General features: G+C 37.6%; 1 protein-coding gene across 4 annotated transcripts in view; it reads right to left on the bottom strand.

Moving 5' to 3' along the window:
* The window catches only part of ankrd11 (ankyrin repeat domain 11), a 197,166-nt gene that overhangs the window by 63,586 nt on the left and 113,748 nt on the right, over positions 1–19,832 (bottom strand). For 2 of the 4 annotated variants that reach the window (XM_078544457.1, XM_078544458.1), the window contains one exon: positions 14,325–14,466. In XM_078544457.1, the coding sequence (XP_078400583.1) occupies positions 14,325–14,466 (142 nt within the window). Of the gene's footprint in view, positions 1–991; positions 1,129–14,324; positions 14,467–19,832 lie in introns of those variants that run through there. The other 2 variants (XM_078544460.1, XM_078544459.1) reach the window with 1 other exon arrangement.

The following is a 19,832-nucleotide window of genomic DNA, read 5'->3' as shown; positions in this document are numbered from 1 at the left end:
CCATATGGATTGCAGCAGTTCAAGTCAGTGGCTCGTAAGCACTTTCTCAAGGGCAGTTAGGGCAATAATTGCCAGCCTTGCCAGCGATGCCCACATCCCGATAAGGAATAAAAAATTCCAAATGGATGTTGGTAATTCTACCATGTGTTGCGCCTAGATTCCCAGATGGCATTTGGCAAGACAATTAGGTTAGCTGTGGGAATTCAGGATAAATTTTGTAAAGAAATAGATAGAAGATCAATTACATGTACTTGTTAGAAAAGTGAAATACCGAGTAGGGTGTTCCAGGCTCCTGGTTTAACAATGCATTGATTGTAAAATTCTCATACTTGTTCAAATTTCCTCCCGAGCTTGGCCCCTCCCTATCCCTTTAAGCTTCTGCAGTCCTATTACCCTCAGAGATATCCATACTTCTCTAATTCGACCTCTTGAGCTTCTCCAATTTTATTCACACCATTGTTGGTCGTGCCTTCAGCTACCTAAGCCCAAATTTCCACCCAAAATCTCTTTGCCTCTCTATCTTGCTTTCCTCCTTTAAGTCACTCTTTAAAACTACCTTTGCACACGTCTTTGGTCATCTGTCCTTAGCTCCTTATGTAGCTCAATGTCATTTTCTTTTATAATGACTCTGTGAAATGCCTTGGGACACTTTATTACTTTAAAGGTGACAATTTGGAGTGTTATGCTAGGATCAGTATGGTTTCTAATTTAAATCATGTAAGTAATGTAGTGGACAAAACAATGGCACACAGAATTTAGCAGGTGCATAGAAAGGAAAAGTGGGCCACACATGTATTATATAAATGGTACTGAAATAGCTAATGATGAAGTTGTGAAGAGACCTACAATCAATGCTTGTGTCCAACCAAGACAAGGCAGAAATCAACAAAATAAATAGAATGCTTACTTTAAGTATAAAGCCAAACTGTTGAATACAAGTCAGAATAAGTCACAATTAAACTGCAGTGTGTTCTGGTCAGACCATACTTACAGTATGATGTTCACCTCATCACTGAAACACATGGGAAGCATTGGAGACAGTGCAGGGAAGAGCCACAATGCTGAACCATGTGCTCAAAGTCTGAGTTATGAGGATTAACTGGAGAATCTTATACTTTTCAGCCTTCAAAAGGAAGTGTCAGAGGTGATTTAGAGTCTGTAAGATAGTGAATAGCATGGAAAAGGTAAATTCAAAAAGGTTACTTTAATTTAAATTGGAAGGTTAGGACAAGCGGTGATAGGCTCAAACAAGAATAGTGAAAATTTAGGAATGTTAGGAAGCTTTTCTGCCTACAAAGATGGGCTAAATTTGTAGACTTCCAGGTAGGATAGTAAAAGTGAAAACCTTGTAATTATTTAAGAACAAATTAGATGCAGTAATGGGTAGACCCAAGGGTCTTTCTGGATGGATGTCCCAAGATGGGAAGGATAGTTTTCCTCACTTTCCTCATCCATAATTATGTTCTGATAAGAACATTCAAACCTGGCAACCACATATGGTTTACAACTAAATCCTTTTATTGTATTTGATGATGTCTTTTACACATGCAATATCTTAAGCATTTGACATACATTGACAGGCATTAGAAATAAACAATATTACCCTCATTCCCCTCCAGATAGAGATGTAACCTTCTTCCATCCTTTCAATCCTGACACTTTTTACAAGTTGCTACGGAAAGCTCAAAATCATTATAAGTGCCTAGTCACACACACTTGCCTTGATGATTCATTTAGGCAACAGCTTGTCGTGAACAAGAGCCCCCCTCCCCCCCACCCACCCCAATGAAGTACTTCCTACAAAACACTGAAAACTAACCAATTTACCATCTAAGATGGCCCTATTGTTATAACTTGGCCATATTGTCCCATTTCCTATTGCTAACTTGTACCCACTGTATTGACAAAGTTTAGTCAAACAAATGTGAATCACACATTGTGCACTTTCAGTAGAAGACGAACAGTACATTGTTAAATTGTACATTGACACATTAAGCCCTAAAGCATCCTGAGAATGAATAAATTTAACATTTTATTATTTGTAGTTACAGTAAAAATCCACAAGTCAACATATACACACATAAAAATAATGCATGCACAACTAGGGTACCTTGCTTTATGAATTACTCATAACAGATGATGTATAAAAAGTGCAGATACACAGTCAAATGTTTCAGTGATAAAGCATAATCTACTGAAGCAAGGATCATTTTAAGAACAAACTTAAATTTAAATAGTCCCTTCCATGACCTCGAGTTCCAAAGTGCTTCACTGCCCATGAAGTACTTTAAGTGTAGTCACTGTTGCAACTTTAGAAAACCACAGCAGTCAGTTTGAAGAGCAAACTCCCACAAACAGCATTGCGAGAAGTTACCAACTAAACTGATTTAAGGGTGTTGGGTGTGATATAAATATTGTTCTAGAAAACCAGTAAAACCTCACGTTTTACTTTGAATAGTGCTACAAAATCTTTTACAGTCCATCTGATAGTGTAATGGAATCTTCTTTGTCCATCTGACAGGGCAGATGGGGCCTTGATTTAACTTTTCATTTGAAAGTCAGCACCTTCAATTGTGCAGCACTGTCAGTACCGCACTGAAATTACATGCTCAAGTCCTGAAGTGGTGTTTAAACTGATGAGCTTTGGATTCAAGTAAGAGTGCTACTAAGCCAAGGCTGACAACTTGTCATGTCTATTGAAATTCCAACAGACTTGAGTAGTTGCTCTGCAGTGATCAGTAATTATTCTGTTTGAGATGTTGCTATACTGCCAATGGTGAAACTTGCGACAGCATAAAAAATTCTCCTGGGCATTTAAGTTAGCTGAGTCATCTGGACACAAAATCAGGAAACAGTTATATCTTTATGGTACAGTCTCAGTTCAAAAAATATGCTAGTTAGTACAGTGTGCACTCACATATTGTGAGGGGAAAATAATTTCAATAAGGATTACAAAATGATTTCATTTCACTGATGTAAAAGGGATCTTTAGGATGAAGACTGGTAACTGGGCATTTGAAAAGTAAATGAGGTGCTATTAGGTTAATGCCACTTCCAGAAAAACAAGTTCCGCCATGATAAATTAACTTCCACACTGAACTCTTCCTGTCTCTCCATCATTAACTGTATCGATCCAGATGAAATCACATCAGGGACATCCTCCAAGTACTAGAGAGGCTGGGACACTAAGACAATCAGCAAAGTGGAATGGTAACAAGATTTTCTCCAAAGTGACCAAGCCATCCCAAAGACAAACTTTAGATAATTCTTTTAGTCTCTGTAAATTGAAATAGTGTCGCAAATCGTTAAAAAAAAGTAACTCAAGTGGGGAACCAATAGTGGATGATTAACTCTCCAAGAGGTGGGGGGAAATATTTGGCACCACTGTTACAGTTGTAATGACAGTGAAACAGAGTGTTTGCCATCATTCCAACACAAAACTGATATCAACCTCTGGTGTCTGCACATGCTCAGTTAAACAAAGAATTCCAGAATAAAAGCAGACAATGCTGGAACTCAACAGGTCTGGCAGCATTTGTGGAAGGAGGAACAGAGTTAATGCTTTGAGTCCATATGTGAACTCAAAATGTTAACCCTGTTCCTCTCTCCACAGATGCTGCCAGACCTGTTGAGTTTTTCTAGTATTGTCTGCTTTTATTTCAGATTTCCAGCATCCGCAGTATTTTGCTTTTAGAGAAAGCCAGAAGCTGCTGTTAGTGATCATTTGCTCCTCCACAGGTTGTGCTTTGAGATACCTGCAAGATAGAAACCTTCTGAAATCGCTTGAATTGACGTAAACCTTCACTTTTACTCTATTAGTCTGACTGTAAAAACACTTGAAAAGGTTATACTTTGTTGAATGAAGTGTAACTATTTTTTTTTAATGAGGTACCAAACTCATAATTAATACTGAGCAACCTCTATCCCTGAAAAACTAATTTAATATTTGTGGAATGTTAAGTTTCTCTTATTTAAAAAAATATGATTTTAAAAGTAATGAAAATTATATTTTTTAATTTCAATCTTTAGTTCCCTGCCTGCCAAATTAATAAAAAGTGAAAGATGATCAGTGATTTTTAGTTCCTGATTTGTTGTCTTCAATGTGATTGGCTGCTTAGTCTGGTTGATGACATCATTGCTGCTGGATGCTGGAGATCCCCTTGAGCTGGCATTGGAATGAAAGTGATGCCAGGAAAGGGAAAATCTATGCCACAAAGATTACTAATTCATTCTCTGCAGCTTTCTTCGAGGTCAGTGGCAAGCTCCATTGCTTCACTGCTGACTACGAAATCTGGGCCAACGTAATGCCACAAAAGGTGGAAAACTTCTGCACAATGGAAAGGTCCAAACAAAAGAACATTAAAATTGAACTTCATTCCAGCAATTACTTGGTCAGTACAGCGATTTATTAGAAAAATTATTACAGGAAATGATAGAACAGAATCCTTCTTGCCCCAATTGCAAATCATGAGAAGTGCATCCTAGCTAGTTTGTGCAATGCAAGACAATTGCTTTTAGACTTGCATAATAACTAAACTCTAATTCCAACAGGATTTTATTGATAACAAAATGGTAATATAAATGAATTACTTGCATGCATCTGCCATAATGTTACAAATGGGTGGTCGCAGACCTGGAATGCAGTTTCTGATGTTGACAGAAGTTCACATTTCATTTCAACACAGCAAAGTTGCTAAAGCAACATATTCCATAACTGACATAAGCTAAAACTATTACCTGCTTCAGTGCTATTCAAATATTTGAATCAGAAATGGTTTAAGTACTATTTATCAATGTATAAAATTTTTATCAGATGCAATACTTGTTACTTTCAAACTTTCTCAAACTCCTAAGTGGATTTAGAACATTTATTTAAGATGCAGGAACTTTATTATTTTTTCTTACACCAAAACTTTTCTATGTTATAATATGCAAAGAATTATAAAAAATGTTTTTCCTCCTTAATTCATCTGAGGGGTTTGTAGTTTAGCATAAAAATACTTCAAACTAGAGCAATAGTCACTTTCAGCACCAAACACCATTAACTTGACGAAGTGCTACAAAAATGGTTTTCCCTCAATGACTCTGTTAATTTTGAATTTACGCTTGATTGTCGGGTGAGTTGAGTGATCACATCGCTGGATATTCTACTTTCTGAAGAACAGAATAAAACTACAACTTTGAACATACAATACCAAAATATAATTTGTCCATAGCAACACGAAATCTACAACAACTAAGCCTTAAGAAAAATGTTTCATTCAAGCTCCAGTCAGACAAGCATGACTATGTAGGACAATTTTCTTGTAGGTCAAGGGAGAAAAACTAGTACTTTGAGGAGTGAGTAACCATCTGAGCTCTTGTTGGAGCTTCTTCACCCACTACAAGACTCAAGTCAGGAGTGTGATGAAATACTCACCACTTTCCTGGGTGGCTGCAGTACCAACAATAATACAGAAGCTGAACATCATCAAAGACTTAGTAGTTTAATGATTAGCACCACAGCAATAAAATCCATCCCTTCCAATGGCACAAATTTTCTGCATCAGTCACTGAGTGCTTTATCGGGACAATGGAGTTGTTGGGCCTTTTGGACTAAAAGATGTCAGAAAAGCTATCTCAAAAAATGGATTGCTCACCATTGTGGAAAAGATACAGCTGTTTATTCCAACAATGAAGCAGTTTGAAAAGAGTTTGGTTTTCATGCTACACATGAATAGATGTATTTGTTTAGATATTTGATGCATTGCCAATTGTATTTTATATTACACACACAGCTAGAAACCTGACAAAGCAAGTTCAAGCAGCCTCAGTGCCAATGCCTATACACTATTCAGTGCATCTTTCCAGTTTCCTTTCTTCCCACTTGGCTTTCTGCTCTCAACTCAACTCTTTCTCTGTGATCATTTTCATGTGCCATTATTTTTCCCCTTCTCTTGTGGCATCTTATCAAATGCTTTTTGAAATCCATAAAAATACATTCATTACATTTCCCTCATCTTTCCTCTCATATTTCTTCAAAGATTTTTTATATAGTTCATCGAGTATGATCTACCTTTTAGAAATCTGTTCTGACTGATGTTGGATCAGCATATTTCTCAGTATTAACTAATTTCATTCTTTTTTTAGAAATTATTGGTTTAACAACTGAAACAAGTCAAACCTGTCTAAAATTTCCTGACTTAATGTAGACTCGTTTTGAAGAGGGTTGTCATATTTGCATATTTCCATTCCTTTAAAGCAATATTCCTTTCCAGAAAATTTTAATCAGAAATTTTGCTTTTTTCATAACTTACCTCAATATTCTCAGATGTCTGATTTGCCTACCCAAGTTTAAGTTACTTAATTCCTTTTCGTTAACTCATAGCCTCCACCATCTGTTCTCTACACCCATGTTTGATAAATTTACAATCCCAATGTCCAGCTCCTCCATGAAAGTTAAGCCAAAACACTCAGTATTTCAGTTATTGCCGTAACACTAAAATCTTGCCTCCTTCATCTCCTAGTAGTCAAATCTCAACTATCCTCTTAACATTATTTGCCACTATATAAAGTTTTTTTTATTGTCCTTTGTGTTTCTAAGTTTTCACTTGCCCCTTTATTTTTATCAGCGCTAAAATAAACATGGTTTCAAATTTGATCTAATGTACCATTTCATCAATGAAACATCAGCAGTCCAAACATTTTCCTTATATTGGATTCCCACCTTTTCAACTCCTGCTTAAATATTTCCCATTGCTGATCTTCAAATCTATTTGCCAAACATTTCATCCACTTAATCTGAAAAAGGTCCATTTTTCCTTGCTATAATTTACTTATTTTCAGTGAAGTACCCTTGTCCTTGGCCTTAGATGGGTAGAAAGCTGGAACTTCTTATAATGCTTCAGTTCATTCTGAGTTTTGAGATTTGGACTTCATAATGCGAGGCTGTCTTCAGTTTTCTTATTCTAGGTGTGATTAGTTGTACATTGTAATTCAATTGCAATTTATACAAAGACCGAAAGTGGACAAAGGATCAAAGATGACTGCAATGTGCCTTCCAGGAGTCCAGTTAATATCCATGCATTTTTCAAAAAAAGTATTTAGTCCATTGTGATCTGTGTGTTATTTGCCTGTGTTTTATCATATTGAGCAAATTCTATGTTTCCTATTTACATTCACATAATTGTAAAACAAAATATTTTATTTGTTGTGTAGCCAAGCACAAAACTATTAATACAGTAAGTAAATACTGCAAATAGGGTAATCAATTATTAATGTTTGATTTAATCAAATCTAAAGAAAGATCAAAAAGTCTGCAGATTTCAAATCTAACAGTTTGGAAATGTCTGTGAAACCATGGAAAGAAAAACAATTTGCAGAAGGTAGTGTGGCTCAATGTTACATGACGGGGTGAAAATTTCTCTCATACATTATCCCGAGTTTGTGTGTGGGGAAGGAGGAAATTGAGAGAAGTTAGAATATTTCCCAACTGAATTTAAGTAAGTCCGACCCAGAATTATGCAACTGATGGATTTGAGACAAAATTATTCTGAACTCTGATCTAAGCTAATTATCCTGAACAGTTGCATTATGATTCATGGTGTCCAAGGTAGACATACATTTTAAAATATCTACATAGAAAGGGAAACCGAGCAACATTATAGACTTTGTAGTCCTTGAAGAAACAGCTAATTAAGGCAAACCCTACAATTAAATTCTTTGTAGCACATTGGATTTTCAGGCAGCAGGACCATCACAAAAGTTCAGCTACCAAATTTTGGAACACAAACAAGTCATGAAGAATATTGAGGCTTCAACAACATTTTTAATGACTCACTTTAAATATAAACATTAGTAACTTTAATTGCCTCTTTCTTACCTGAGGATTTCCTTTCCAATGCAGCCTGCAAAAACCTGTTGGAGAAAGTATACACTGAGGAACAGAGTAGACACTCCAATCACAACAGGGAGCAAACTGCACTGTAAACCAAGCAGAAAGCTAGATTTCATTGCAGAAAAAGCATCTGCAGCTTTGATGACAAACTTCTTAAAAGATTCTCAGGACAGCAGGTATAAAGACATGCAGGTCATGTGCACCACTATGATACATTAACAATTTATGAATACAGTTTACTATAATTCCATCTCTAAATTTATCTCATTAAAAAACAATATTTCTGACCAATCCATCAGCCAGTGCAGATCTATCATTTCTACTGCCTTTATGATGCTTTTGACTTTGATAAATAGCGATGTATTGCTAACTCTAATGTATTTCAGTTGACACCTATGAACAGTTGTTAATCTCAATGTTGCAGGACGGGTAAACTACTACAAATGTTTTCCTTTATTTTCTTTTATAAAGGAGACAAAGTAAAACTGTTACACCTTTCCACCGAAAAAAATTGACAGCTATGTTTTATGCTACATATTTTTGGTTTCATCAAGACACTGATTAGATTAAGTGATGAACATGTGGCTGTAGGGTAGTGAAGAGATTGAAAACCACAACTCTAAATAGTCTCCTGAATCTCCATGTTCATAAATTTGCAGTAATGCAAAGCAATAGCAGAAGATCCCGTCACTGGTACTGTCAAAGGAGGAAGCAATACTGGGCTGGGCCACTAAATATGGGCTTGTACATAGGTCTACCTGCAATTTAAGACATCTTCCATGATTAGCTGCCTCCTGTCAAGTGGTTTTAAGAAGGAAGTGAAGAATAAGAATCAGTGAACCAAGAGGATAAGTTTAATTTTAAAAAAACACCACAGTTATGACTTAGAAACAATATGGATAGTGTATGCACCTTCAGCAGTATGTTGAGCTTAAAATTCTGCTCTGTGAAGAATTCTCTCTCCAAGCACATGTAACTGAAAGAGGAGATAGCAAGAAAGCCCCATTAATCTTAGAATTCCCACCCCAAATGCAATATGCCGGCATTTGTTGATTCCTTTTCCTACCTTGCCCCCTGTCAATCTGTAAGGAAACAAGGAAAGAGAGAGAAGCAAAGACACTTATGGGAGAGAGACAAAAGACAGACAAAAGCAGAGGTGGAGAGAGAGTGAAACAAAAGGCGATGAGAAAGTGACCATATTCTCCAATTTGTGTGCAATGCCATAGGAAATCAACTTTCTATAATAAAATCCTTGAGTATTTTTGGTTTGTCTCAGTTGTTTTACCAGTCCATTGAAGTCAATACGGAACACAACTACTAACACTGCTATTACTTCATCCATGTGGAACACTGTAACTATCTCCTGTGTGACATCCTACAAGGCACTATAACTTTGATCTGTTACAACAAACACAACTAAGACATTGAACTGGATTTTACGTTAGGTACCAGATCCCCTGTAGAGGGCACTGTGCTGCACTGGACTCCCAAGGACCATAAATGTCTCCTCGAAAGCCCACAAAAAGTTTGAGGGGAGCTGGAAACATAACCAATGGTGAGTGCATTTGTCCACCACTGATTGCAAAACCCTGAACCTAACTTTTTCTCCAACTAATCATGAGCTAGGCCATGGCAGTTTCATTGATCTATATTTTATTAATTATATGATATATATAATTACACTTAAAATTTCTAAAACTTAAAATTAATATTTTTGACCTGCAGCCAATGAACAGCGAGGACTTATATAGCACCATGAATATATTAACACGTCACAAGGTGCTTCACAAGAGCATTACTGAACAAAATTTGGCACCGAGCCAAATAAGGAGATATTAGGACAGATGGCCAGAAGAGGTTGGTTTCAAGTAGTGGTAGAGAGCTGGAGAGGTTTAGGAAAAGAATTCCAGAGCTTAGGGCCTCAACATCTAAAAACACATCTGTCTATGCAGGAGTGATTCAAATCAGGAATGTGCAAGAGACCAGGACTGCAGGGCTTCAGAGATCTCAAAGGCTTATAGAGCTAGTGGAGGTTACAGAGATAGGGAGAGGCAATACCATGGAAGCGTTTGAAAACAAGAATGAGAATCTCAAAACTGAGGCGTTGCCAAACCAGAGCCAATGTAGGATCAGCAAATACAAGGCTGTTAGGTGAATGGGGCTTCGTGCTTACAGGATACTTGCAGAGGTTTGGATGAGCTCAAGTTTATATCCGGTAAGAGATGGGGAGCTGGCCAGAGAAGTAATGGAATGATCAACTAATTTTGGTATATAAATAATTTGCTACTTAATGCAGAAAGAGAAGTTTGATGATATCCATCCTATAAACCCTTCTGCTTCCTAAACTTCTTTCATAACCTTTCTGCTACTTTTACAACCTTTCTGTAACATTCACTGACTTCTGGGTTTGTCTTAAGTTTTTAATACCCTTGTTTCAATGACTAGTTAGTAGCAATCCAGGAAAATTAACACCAAGATGCTAAATATCTAATTTAACGAATGGGTCATTGTTCAGGATCATTCAACAATGAGCATCCACATTTAAAACTCTGCTTAATGGTCATGGTTAACCCAACAGAGAACTGTCTGCTTTAAGCAAAATCCTGCTCAGAACACATTATTAGCTTTATGTCTATGCCCTAATCCTGGAAACTGTAAAAGTCTTACATACTAGTAAAATAACCTCTTAGACACCTTTTCAAGAGGAAAAGCCAAAATTTCTCTGATCTATCCTCGAAACACAACTCTTTGACACGAGGGCCTTGACAAAAAGGACCTTGTGTCTCTTCACTGAACTGCCTCCAGGGCTTCAATATCTCCCTGGAATCTTGATGACCATGAGTGGATGCAGTAGTCAAGGTATGGTCTGACCTCAACACAATAATTTAGCTACAGCTTCCTCTTTCTCCTCTCCCCATTTGCAGCGCTTTACGTTTACCAGTATTAAAAGTCATCGATCATTTTTATATCCACAGATATGTTTTCTCCAAAACATTCTGCAATTTCGGAGCTGCCTCCTGCATTTCCACTGCCCCTCTTAGTTTGGCCAAATCTACAAATTGTATCCATTGCATGGAGTTTCTGAATCCAGATAATTCATATGAAAATTACAAAGAATTCTGGTTCTAACATGGAGTCTTGGTACACTCCAATTAGTACAACACCCCACCATAATATTATTCCACCAATGAGTAGTCATTATTTTCTACCTTTCAGCTAACTTATTATTCACTCTTAAGTTAATCTTGAATCCCTATTGTTGTGCTTAACTATATTTTTAATGTACAACTTTTGGCAAATGTCTTTCGAAGTCTAGAAACACCATATTATAGGGCTTTCCAAGTCCACTTGGATTGTCACTGCCTCAAACTAGTTGAGAAGGCCAATCATGCAGGATCTTTCCCTTCTGAATTCACAATGACTGCTGCTTACTAAGATATAGTTCAAGTTGAGGACAAGTCCTAATGGCCAGAGTATTGATAACACGGCACCAAAAATGCAATAGTGGATTGTATCAATAATGAGCAATAGCAGATTATAGAACTGTTGTATAAAGTATTTGACGATGTCTGTCTCATTCAAATTTCTGGAACTCTTACTCATTGTTATGTATGGAAAACTGTTTTAAACAATTCATAATTTAAAAATTAACTAGGTTAGCATACTGTCTAACAATGTTTAGTTTTCATACCTTATATCTCCAATGATCTGTTCAAATTTATGTTTCTTTTAAAGGTGGTAAATATTTTGTTGTTACACTAAATCACAGAATTTTTCTTTAGTTCAGCCTTATTTTTTTGTAAAATCTGATACATTGGTTACATCAAATGCAGACTGTGCCTGTCATTTTTATACCTGTAGCCAGCAAGAGATTAAATTCACTGTATAAGTTCTACTCCACAACCTTAAGAACATAAGAAATAGGAGTAGACCATCCATCCCTTTGAGCCTGCTCCACCATTCAATACAATCATTGATCTTTTACCTCAACTTCACTTTCCTGTCTGCTCCCCATATCTGATGGAAGAGTCATACGGACTCGAAACGTTAACTCTGTCTTCCTCTCCACAGATGCTGTCAGACCCGCTGAGTTTTTCCAGCTATTTTTTTGTTTCAGATTTCCAGCATCCGCAGTATTTCGCTTTTATGCTCCCCATATCCAATTGCCTGAGAGATCAAAATCTATTGATCTCTGTCTTGAATATATTTAATGGAGCATCCTCAACCCTCTGGGTAAGGCAATTCCAACGTTTCACGATCTTTTGAGTGAAGGTATTTCTCTTCATCTTGGTCCTTATCCTGAGGCTGTACCCCAATGTTCTTGATTCCCCTTCCAAGGGAAACCTCTCAATGTCTACCTTGATAACCCTTTCAGAATCTTGTACATTTCAATGAAATTACCTCTCATTCTTCTAAATTTCGGAGAGTATAGGCCCAATTTACTCGCCTATCCTAGGACAAGCCTTTTATCCCAAGAACCAATCTGGTGAATCTTCGCTGTACCACCTCCACGACAAGTAAATCCCTCCTCAGGCATGGAGAGCAAAACTGCACACAGTACTCCAGATGTGGTCTCCCCAAGGCACTATTCAATTGTAGCAAGACTTCCTTATTTTCGTACTCCAATCCCCTTGCAATGAAGTCCAACACGCCATTTGCCTTCCTTATCGTTTGTTGCACCTGCACGCTAACATTCTGTTCTGATGAAAGATTAGCCTGAAATGTTAATTCTGGTTTCTCTCTCCACAGACGCTGCCTGACGTTACCAGCATTTTCTGCTTTTATTTCAGGTTTTCAACATCCACAGTATTTTGCTTCTGTGTTTGCTAACTTTGTGTTCATTCAACAAGTGCATCAAAGCTCTCTGAACATCAATGTTTAAAAGTTTCACGCTTTAAAAATATTCTGCTTTGCTATCCTTACGATCAAAATGAATAACTTCGTACTTAGCCACATTATACCCCATTTGTTACCTTTGTGCCCGCTCACTTAACCTGTCAATATCTCTTTACAGTCTCTTTGCGTCCTCACTTATGTTCCCACCTAGCTTGTGAAGTCAGCAAATTTGGATACTTTACTCTCATTCTCTTTGATTAAGTCATTAATGTGGGCTGTAAATCTGTGGGAGTAAGCTTCAAATGTTGTTACAAATACAACTCGAAATGGAAATGAAATTAAAGCGCATGTGGTGATATCCAACAATGCCGGTCAAAGAGCTTATGTTATCACAATAGACTTGAGATATTTGTCCTACTTAAACACAGCTCATTATAACTGTTTTCTCTACACAGGTGCTGCCAGGCCTGCAGTATATTTTCAGCATCTTCCGTTTAATTTCAGTAGTCTGCTCTTGTAGAAATAAACATGGCTTTGACAGCATTGCACACATCCTGGGAACAAATATACTAAAAACATTGCAAACATCATTGCCACTGCCATTGTCGGTTTCCTTACTGTTTAAAATAATTTTACAGAATTATGTTAGGCGATACTTGCCAGGATATTATTAATTTCATTTCAGAATGAATGACACACCAAACTTTGTGCAGTTATTTCACCAATATTGGAGAATATAAATAGGCACCAAGCAGACAACCGTGGCCAAGGGTAGGCAAAAAAAAACGAAGGGATATTAAGGCACTATATTCACATTCCTTTCACGGTGTTATAATTATAGAACTTCACAGTTCTAAATAAAAAAAAATTACATGAGTCAATAGGTTTTTTTCTGATGCAATATAAAACTATTGTGTTTATTAAATATCAACTTCCTCCTGTTTCATTGAAAGTAACAAACTGTCAGATAAAATTTAATGAAAAACTGCAAGCACAATAAACACCTAAAGCTATTCATAGTGCTTCATTCAACAGGTCTGTTGAATCAGGTTCAGGAAATTGCTATGCAAATGATATAGAACAACATTCACATTACGTTAAAATAACCTACTTTGTTAACAAGGTGAATAACTATATTTGCAATCCACTATCAGCAAATCTAACCTGAGACTATGGGTATAATTGTACCACCCCTAAAGCTTTTCAGAGGTTGGAACCATAAGCGGATCCCAACCCATTGGTGATGCCTGATCTTAGGGGAGGAGGCCAATTAAGAGGCCGCCTCCGGGAACGCTATCCAATTAAGGCTGGCAGGTGAGACAGGCACTCCACTGGGCCATGGGAGGGTTCACAAAGTTGTACTGCTGGCAGCCCTACCAGGAGAGGCAGGTAGAAGAACACAAGAGTGCCTCAAGATGGAGGCGCCTTCTGAAGGTGTAGGAAAATTTCAAAATTATTTGTAGTTGCAGTGCCTGGCCATTACAGTGGATGGGGACAGCCTGTATTAAAATTATTCATTTTTAAAACTCACTAATATAGCAGCTACAGTTCCAGGTGCAGATTATCTTCAAATATTTGAGTGGATCTGCCTTTGGCAGTTTCTCCCTCTTACCTGTGTCTGAGTCTTTCTGATCAATGCTGTTAACTCCAATAGTGAAAGGCAGTTTCCTCTTTGATGCTTTCTCTTTCACCTCTTTCCCTCCATCATTCCGGTCCAATTTCGGGGTCTTGTTACACGATATTTTATCCTTATCCTGGATTAGAAATAGATGCACAGTTCAAAAGCCATTTGCAAAATGTAATATTTCTCCATGTCATTCCAAACTATATAAATTTTAGACCATTAATGCTTAAAATAAGCTAAACAAATTAATCATAAAATGCATATGGACCACATTTCTAAAGAATTTTTAGTCCAATTTCAGAAGCCTATTACTATGCAAAGACAATTTGAATGTAGCCATACATGGATGACAGAAACTACAAACAGCTTGTAATTCTCTCAGATTCTTCAGAATAATTGGAGGTTTCCAAGATATATATCAGATAATTCCAGAGAAACTTCAAGCACTTTTACTTTAAGGAAACTCCACGTGATCTTATATCTAACTTTTCTTGGTCATTCTAAGCTAATGCTCCATTTTTTAAAAAATGGTATCAGATGCTGTTGTATGTGCTGTTCTGGTTAAATATATGAAAAAGACAAATATAAATACTGTAATTGAATCTTAATTATATTCCATACATAGCATTAGTTTTGCTATCCTATAACAAGTAATCCTTAATAAAAAAGAAAGGCCACAGACCTGAATGTTAACTGTTTTCCACTCCACAGATGCTGCCAGACTTGCTAAGCATTTCCAGCATTTTCTGTTTTAACTTCACCATTTCCAGCATCCAGTGTTTTGCTTTTGAATAGGTAATCCTTGCCTATCCTCAGAGATGCAGAATGACACAGGAAATAGTGTCCACACCTTCCCTATCCTCACCCACCCAAAAACACACAGGAAACCCAATCCCAAGCATTTGACTGAATTCACAAAAGTCAAGCACTGTGCAGACGCACAGAATTCTAACTCCATGAACAAACATGAGCAGCAAGCCCGAGTATCTAAAATTAAGTATCAATAGACATCACTGTGCCAGCCAATGTGTTGAAGGCAGGAATGTTGAACTTGTATTGTTACACCAAATAGCAAAGCGAACAGAGTTTATTTACTCAGCAAACAGCAAATCAAAGTCAATTCAGAGTCTATTTTTTAAAAATCTACTAATGGGAGTAAACATGATGATGCATGATCAAACTCTCTCCTGATCAAAGGACAGTGATTTCAGCAGCAAATTGAGAGGATAGTTCTATATTACAAATTGATTATTTCTTCAGCAAATTGCAATGATTGGAGGACAGTTACACATTACAAATAGCATGCAAAATCAATCCTCATCACTTATACCACTTTGATCCCCAGGAATGATCGATAGGGGAGTTACTCAGTCATCTCCATTCTGGCTGGCAATAGTGGCATCACTATACGCAACCAGTATAAGCCAGGTTCTCCCCTCTCACCCGGCCACAATTAGAGTCTGATCTCTTTCCTCTCCCTCACTGTTCAGGTGCAAGAAGCACAACCATTTTCTTCGTCTACCTGTTAAAAAACTAGGGTGATTTTTTTCCAAGCCTGCAGTAGAGCCTCATGCTTGGTGGATAACTCATCAGAAAATCATGATTTTCTGTTGATGATTTTGCTCCTAATCTACTTTGTCAATTTGTGCACACAGCCAGCCTTCTCCCCCGACATTACTGCATACAAAGGGAATTCCACCACCTCCACACTACACAGCCAACTCAGATTTCTTTCACATCCTGCTCAAGCATAATAATGTGCAAACACATTCAGGTCAGACCTTCCCAGATCTTTTTGATACAGTGGCATTATTCTTTGTTCTCCCAGTGTTTCCAATGCTTTTGGAATCCACTCTTCTGGCAATTTATAGCATGAATTCAAGAGCAAAACAACAGATAAAAGATTCCAATTTCTTTGCAGGGATGAAGATTTGGGTCATGGATGATCTCAACATGACAAGCTACATATCTGTACTCTCTACTTGAAGATGATCAAAATGTCAGACAAATGGAGCAACTTGCAGATAGATTGCCACATTGCAAAATACTCCAAGTTTTTGGCTCAGTAAGCTTTGGGATTAGGCACTTGTAGTTATCCACAAGATTCTCAATAGAAGAGGCTTGCTCACGAAGATGAGCTGTCAAATTAGACACAGTGAACCCTAGAGAATTCAACTGATGGCGTGGTTTCCCAAAAAGCTGACTACGAGAAGCTAGGGTTCCAGCAATTCAAGATTCCCGCCGATATGAACAGTGCTTGTAACTTCTAGGAACGCTTACGCACTGAAGGCAAATCATACGAGCAGCATGACTATTATTTCAACCTACTGGGGTGTGATGGACCAATGATTCATTTATGTTTGCAAATCCTGCTGGACAAAGAACTCTTAAGCTCTTCTGGAATCCATACTGCTGACATTGCTACCTATCACTCACCCCAGGCAAACACATTGATTAGGGTGCATTTAGTGGTGTGCCAGTTTACAAAGACCATGGATGGTCACTATGTAGGATCTGAATTTAGTTTTGAGCAAGCTGGTCAGGTTTCAGCTCAACTCAGCTGGTAATATTCTCGCCTTTGAGTTAGGAGATTATAGGCTTACAAGCCACTCAAACCTGAGCACATAATTAAAGTTATTGGGACAGTACTGCATTGTCAGAGGTGTCATCCTCTAGATGAGACATTGAGGTCAGTCTCCGTGCTCTGAACGTTCACTTGGATATAAAGATCTCGACATCTTGAAGAGCTGGAGGCAGTTCTCCTGGTGTCCTAGTCAAAAATACTCTCAAACTAACATCACTGAAAACAGTTTAACCAATTATTCATCTCATTGCTGAGTTGTGACATTTGCCTACTTTAGTCACTGCGGCATAAGGTACGATATAAAACAATCGTGTTCAATATAAATTGCTGACTAGTCACAGGTGTGGCTACAGCAACACCATTTCAGCTATATATACTAATTTCAGCAGGAAAAAATTTACATAGAAACATAAAATAGAAAAAATAGGAGCGGGAGTAGGTCATTCGGCCCTTCGAGCCTGCTCCGCCATTCAATACGATCATGGCTGATCCTCCATCTCAACGCTATAGTCCCATTCTCTCCCTATACCCCATGACATCTTTAGAGTCTAGAAATCTATTTCCTTCTTAATATATTTAGTGACTTGGCCTCCATAGCCTTCTGTGGTAGAGAATTCCACAGGTTCACCACCCTGAGTAAAGAAGTTTCTCCTCATCTCAGTCCTAAATTGCCTAACCCGTATCTTAAGACTGTGACCCTTTGTTCTAGAACCCTCAGCCAGAGAAAACATCATCCCTGCATCCAGTCTGTTCAGCCCTGTCAGAATTTTATACATTTCAATGAGATCTCCTCTCATTCTTCTAAACTCCAATGAATGCAGGCCTCGCCCTCATACGACATATATTCAGTAACCAAGAACATTAAACACTCAACAATTAAAAAATTGAGGTGCTTTTCATCTTAATAATTTATGAACAAATCCTTAAAAAGGCTAAATGTGAATATGAATATTGAGATCCCATGTCTATTTTTTTTTACTTAACCAGATTATATCTAAATTTTCAACTACCCACATGTATAACTAGCTACAAGGGACGAGAAACAAAATACATCTGAAAAACATGCTGCCAGACCTGCTGTGTACTTCCAGCATTTTCTATATTTATTTCAGATTTCCAGCAGTATAACAAGTTACATGGGGCTAGTGGCTATTTTTTTGAACAACTCTGATATGAATAAAAGTCTCTTGTTTTTCAAACAGTGATCTCATTGAAGTTTTTTTCTTTTAATTTTCTGTTATATTACTAACCTTGAGTTTAAAAACTACACAAGCATTGCAACTGACAGAACCTGAGAAATGCTGCGCTCCAAGTTGATTTGAAGATGAAAATGTTTGGTGTCGCATCAGTTTTTGTACTCCATTTGAATTTATAATAAAAATGCTCATATCTCCCTCTCTCGTGGCCCTCTGCCTGCTATGAAACTGCTGCCTCTGTTGCCCTGGTACTCAAGTTACCAATAGTCTTTCACCTCCTGTATTAATAAATGTTTAATTTAGTTTTATATAAAAAACCTCGAGACTCTTTTTACTACTGAATTCAAAGCCTGCATCTCAAAACATACAAATTGCAAAAAATGGGTTATGACAGTTGTTTCAAGTTTCCTCTGGGATTTGAACAACTCAGCCTTTACCATTGGCTGTGTCATAATAAGCTCCACATCTCAAGCAATACCACCCCTTCTCTCTGCAGCCAACTTCTCCAATGTTCCAGCATGATCATGGAGGAGTGCCTGGAAATACCAGACTCAATACTCCTCAATAATTAATTGCCTTCTCTTATCCTTCTTAGCTGCTTTCCTACATTACAAGTAACTATACTTCAAAAAGGCCGTCATTGGCTTTAAATTGCTTTGAGGTGTCTGGTGGTTGTGAAAGATGCTATCTAAATGCAATTTTTTAACTTTTATTCTTCACTTCAGCCTAGCAAATGCAAACAGGCTGTTTAAAAAGAAAAACTTCCCTTCCACCATCCTCATAGGCAGCGAATTCCAGGTCATTACCTCTCGTCACATAAAAGTTTTTCCTCACATCCCACTTGCAAGTCTTGCTCAAAACCTGAAATCTGTATCGCTTGGGCCTTGCACCATTAGCTAACGGGAAAGCTTTTCTTTGTCTATCTTAACTAAACCTGTCATAATTTTGTACACTATCAGCTTGCCCCTCAATTTTCTATGCTCCAGGGAACAAACCTAGCTTCTCTAACCTAACCTTTAGCTAACCTTCATCCCCAGAACTATTCTGGGAAATCTTCTCTGTACCTGCTCAAGGACCTTCACATCTTTCCTAAAATGTGGCAACTAGAACTGGAAATAATACTCTTACGGCCTAACCAGAGCTTTATAAAGGTTCAATATAACTCCCCTGCTTTTGTACTCACTACCTCTATTTATGAAGCCGAAGATCCCATATTCTTTGCTAATTATTCTCTCATTACATCCTGCTACCCTCAGAAGATCTATGCACATGAACCCTCAGGTTTTCTGTCCCTGCGCGCTCTTTCAAAATGCGCCATTAAATTGATATTTCCTCTCCCTTCTGCCAAAATACATCACCTTACTATTCTCTACATTATAATCTGTCACTTTTCCACCCAATCTTCTATTCTATGTCCTATTGCAATCGACTGGCATTATCTTCACTGTTTGAAGCACCTTCAAGTTTGGTATCATCGGCAAATTCCAAAATGTTACTCTGTATTACAATTGCTGTTGATGGCATCCTTCCATCTGTGTAAGATGATGGACACACAGAAAATCAAATCTGTAGGGGATGGGATGGCTTCATATGGTGCACATTCGCTGATGGCTGAAGAACAATTCGTGAAAGGCAGATTCTGCCACAAGTGCCGCATATGAAGTGGTTATCAGGTGTTGTTGTGGGTTGTTATTTTAGGAATTGGAGCCTGTTGCC

Source organism: Cetorhinus maximus, chromosome 6 (assembly GCF_964194155.1).
Source record: "Cetorhinus maximus chromosome 6, sCetMax3.hap1.1, whole genome shotgun sequence".
In the NCBI taxonomy this organism is placed as follows: domain Eukaryota; kingdom Metazoa; phylum Chordata; class Chondrichthyes; order Lamniformes; family Cetorhinidae; genus Cetorhinus; species Cetorhinus maximus.
This window is presented reverse-complemented; position numbering and strand designations above follow the sequence as displayed.